Source organism: Echinococcus granulosus (assembly GCF_000524195.1).
Source record: "Echinococcus granulosus chromosome Unknown EG_S00200, whole genome shotgun sequence".
Classification (NCBI taxonomy): domain Eukaryota; kingdom Metazoa; phylum Platyhelminthes; class Cestoda; order Cyclophyllidea; family Taeniidae; genus Echinococcus; species Echinococcus granulosus.
The window spans coordinates 51,264-53,673 of record NW_020170580.1 but is presented as its reverse complement, the minus strand read 5'-3'; the positions used below and the strand labels follow the sequence as shown (position 1 = coordinate 53,673).

General features: G+C 39.6%; 1 protein-coding gene across 1 annotated transcript in view; it reads left to right on the top strand. All coding sequences in view use genetic code 11, as the record gives it.

Moving 5' to 3' along the window:
* Window positions 1-2,410, top strand: part of EGR_10224 (hypothetical protein) — a gene marked incomplete at both ends in the record, with an annotated part of 6,923 nt that overhangs the window by 1,078 nt on the left and 3,435 nt on the right. Inside the window, 2 exons of the mRNA XM_024499473.1 lie at window positions 233-265; window positions 909-1,040. Coding sequence (XP_024346110.1) covers window positions 233-265; window positions 909-1,040 — 165 coding nt within the window. The remainder of the gene's footprint in view (window positions 1-232; window positions 266-908; window positions 1,041-2,410) is intronic.

The following is a 2,410-nucleotide window of genomic DNA, read 5'->3' as shown; positions in this document are numbered from 1 at the left end:
GAAGTGGTAGAATTGAAAAGATAAGTATCTATTATTTTACCACACGCAAATACTATTAGAGACTTTGTTTTCTCATTTGATTATTGATTTGACTTCCCACGCCCCATCACCCTTATTGCAGCCACTAATCTTATTACTTCTGAAGCAGATACTTTACATTATTCATTTCGACATCATGCAAAGAACAACTGCCTACTAACAACAAAATTTGATTTACTTTTATTTGGTTTAGTAAAACAAATGGTTTAAAAGCATCAAGCAGCACGTAGGCAAAGTTAAATATACGCAAGCTGTTCTTTGTTTGCAGAGAATAGGTAGAAAGTACAAGCATTTTCCATAAAGGAAGATTCGGTTTTCGAGACATGAAGCAGCTGACAATGCTTATGACCTGCAAATTTTCCTCCCTATGCTAAAGAGTAACATCCCTATCCACATTTTCATTCTGGGACGTAAACAACTTAGGGAAAATTAAATGTAGCAATTTGTGTTATGCACATCAAGGAGCGATAAATGGTGACTGCGTGTTTTATTCGACATACAGCAAAAAGTGCGACCTATGCCGTAAAACAGTAGCAGAGTATACAGTGGACTGCACAATTTGAATAAAGCTACCAATCACTCCAATGATGCTACTGTAATGGTAGAATAGCAACAAAGAGAAGTTTAGTAACATTTTTGAAAATACACTCATTAAACTGTTAATATGAAAACGTTCTCCGGTTGTATGACGCAACAGTCATAACTTTAAAGCATTCTTTCTTTACTTTGTTTAAATATAAACAGTTAAAAGACTAGGGCCTGTTTTCTCCCTCGAGGCTAAAGGTGCCACAATTATCGCGGGATTGACGTAAACTTACAGCAACTCACAGAAAGGGCCCAAAAGTGTCTTCCTAGGAATCATTTTTTAGCCGCTCTAAAGATTGGGAAATTCTTGAAGAACAAGTTGTAAGAAAATGCACCATCATAGCTCTACTAGACGTCAACAATGAAGATCATGGCAGATCATACATGACAAAGGGTTCTTCTATCGCTTTCAACGAGTAAGTGTGAACAAAGTACCTACAACTATTAGCAGATCGAGGAATGAGGCCGTGAAATGGATAAGCGTTCACATCCGGAATGGATTTCGAGGAAGAAGGGAGCACAGGCGCTAATTTCTTAACTGGCTGGTAATATTTTCAACGAACAAACATCAGCAGTTGCTCTGGTCCCACCGCTTTAAGGTGTGGTTGGATTTCGTTTCACTACAGAGAAATGCTACTCACTGACGAAGTGGAAGACTGGAAGGCAATGGGGAAAACTACTCTACTGGGTATAGTCCAAAATTCTCGCGCTGCTGCGCATGAAGTCAGACAAGTTGCTACACTGTAGCCATGTGATTTGTGAAGTATTTAAACAACACAAGTCGAACTATTGCCGATTATTGCAATTCTGTCTACACCTCGCTACCGAACTTTTGGCTCAAGCCAAATTTGTTGTTCCAGGACCTGATAGAGACCCACAACCATGTTCACGGAGTTCACTTAATCGAAAACTTTAAGCCAATATATTATTTTTAATAGACATACACTATTTGACTACTCCCAACTTTAGCAGCTGCCTTTACAAATTAGCATTAGTTATTTTCATATAGACCGCCTGAAAATCATTAAGCGTCACACACAAGTTGCACACCGCTGAGACTCATAGATGTGAACAGTGTCAGAAGCCTACTGTACTCAATTACACTCGACTCCTATGACATTCCCTGAGTGATCGTCGATGATGGCATCAAATGTGTCTCCGGCCAATTTTAAATGCGTGGACTGATGATCTTAGCTTGGAATGGATGGTCGAAACTAGAACGGTGAAGATGGAAACAGACAAAAAGAAGGGATTAAGCAGTGATGCGTTGCCTTATTTAGGCTTATATTTGATGACGCAAGGCAAACTGATAGAGACTTCACAGTGCTTCTGTACTTTATGAGCAAAATTTTAGGCTGGAACCGTAATTGATGTTGGTTTGGGTAGAACTTGTAAGTGAGTGTCGGTCGGGAACACGAATCTTGTCAATGAACGGATGTTATTTGCTCGAGAAAGAAAAGAGTATTTTAAACGATTGTAACACTAATTAGCATACCCCATACATATTGTTTCTAATAACGGATGCTTCCATCTACTCGGTCTAATCGGTTGAAGGCTGAAGTAGAAGAGGTGAAAACGGAATTCGTCATTCTTACGGGAATGCTGCAGGACCGGTCCCTTTTATGAATAATACGGTGGTTTAAAGTAACAAGGTAATGCTTCTGTCCCCGCCATCATCAACGACGGAGGATACCTTGGAGTCAGAAGTGTCGAAAGCTCATTGTGCTAATATTTGTAGGTCCATTGGGTGCACCGCATAGTCGTCCTTCATAATTCAAAGTGATAG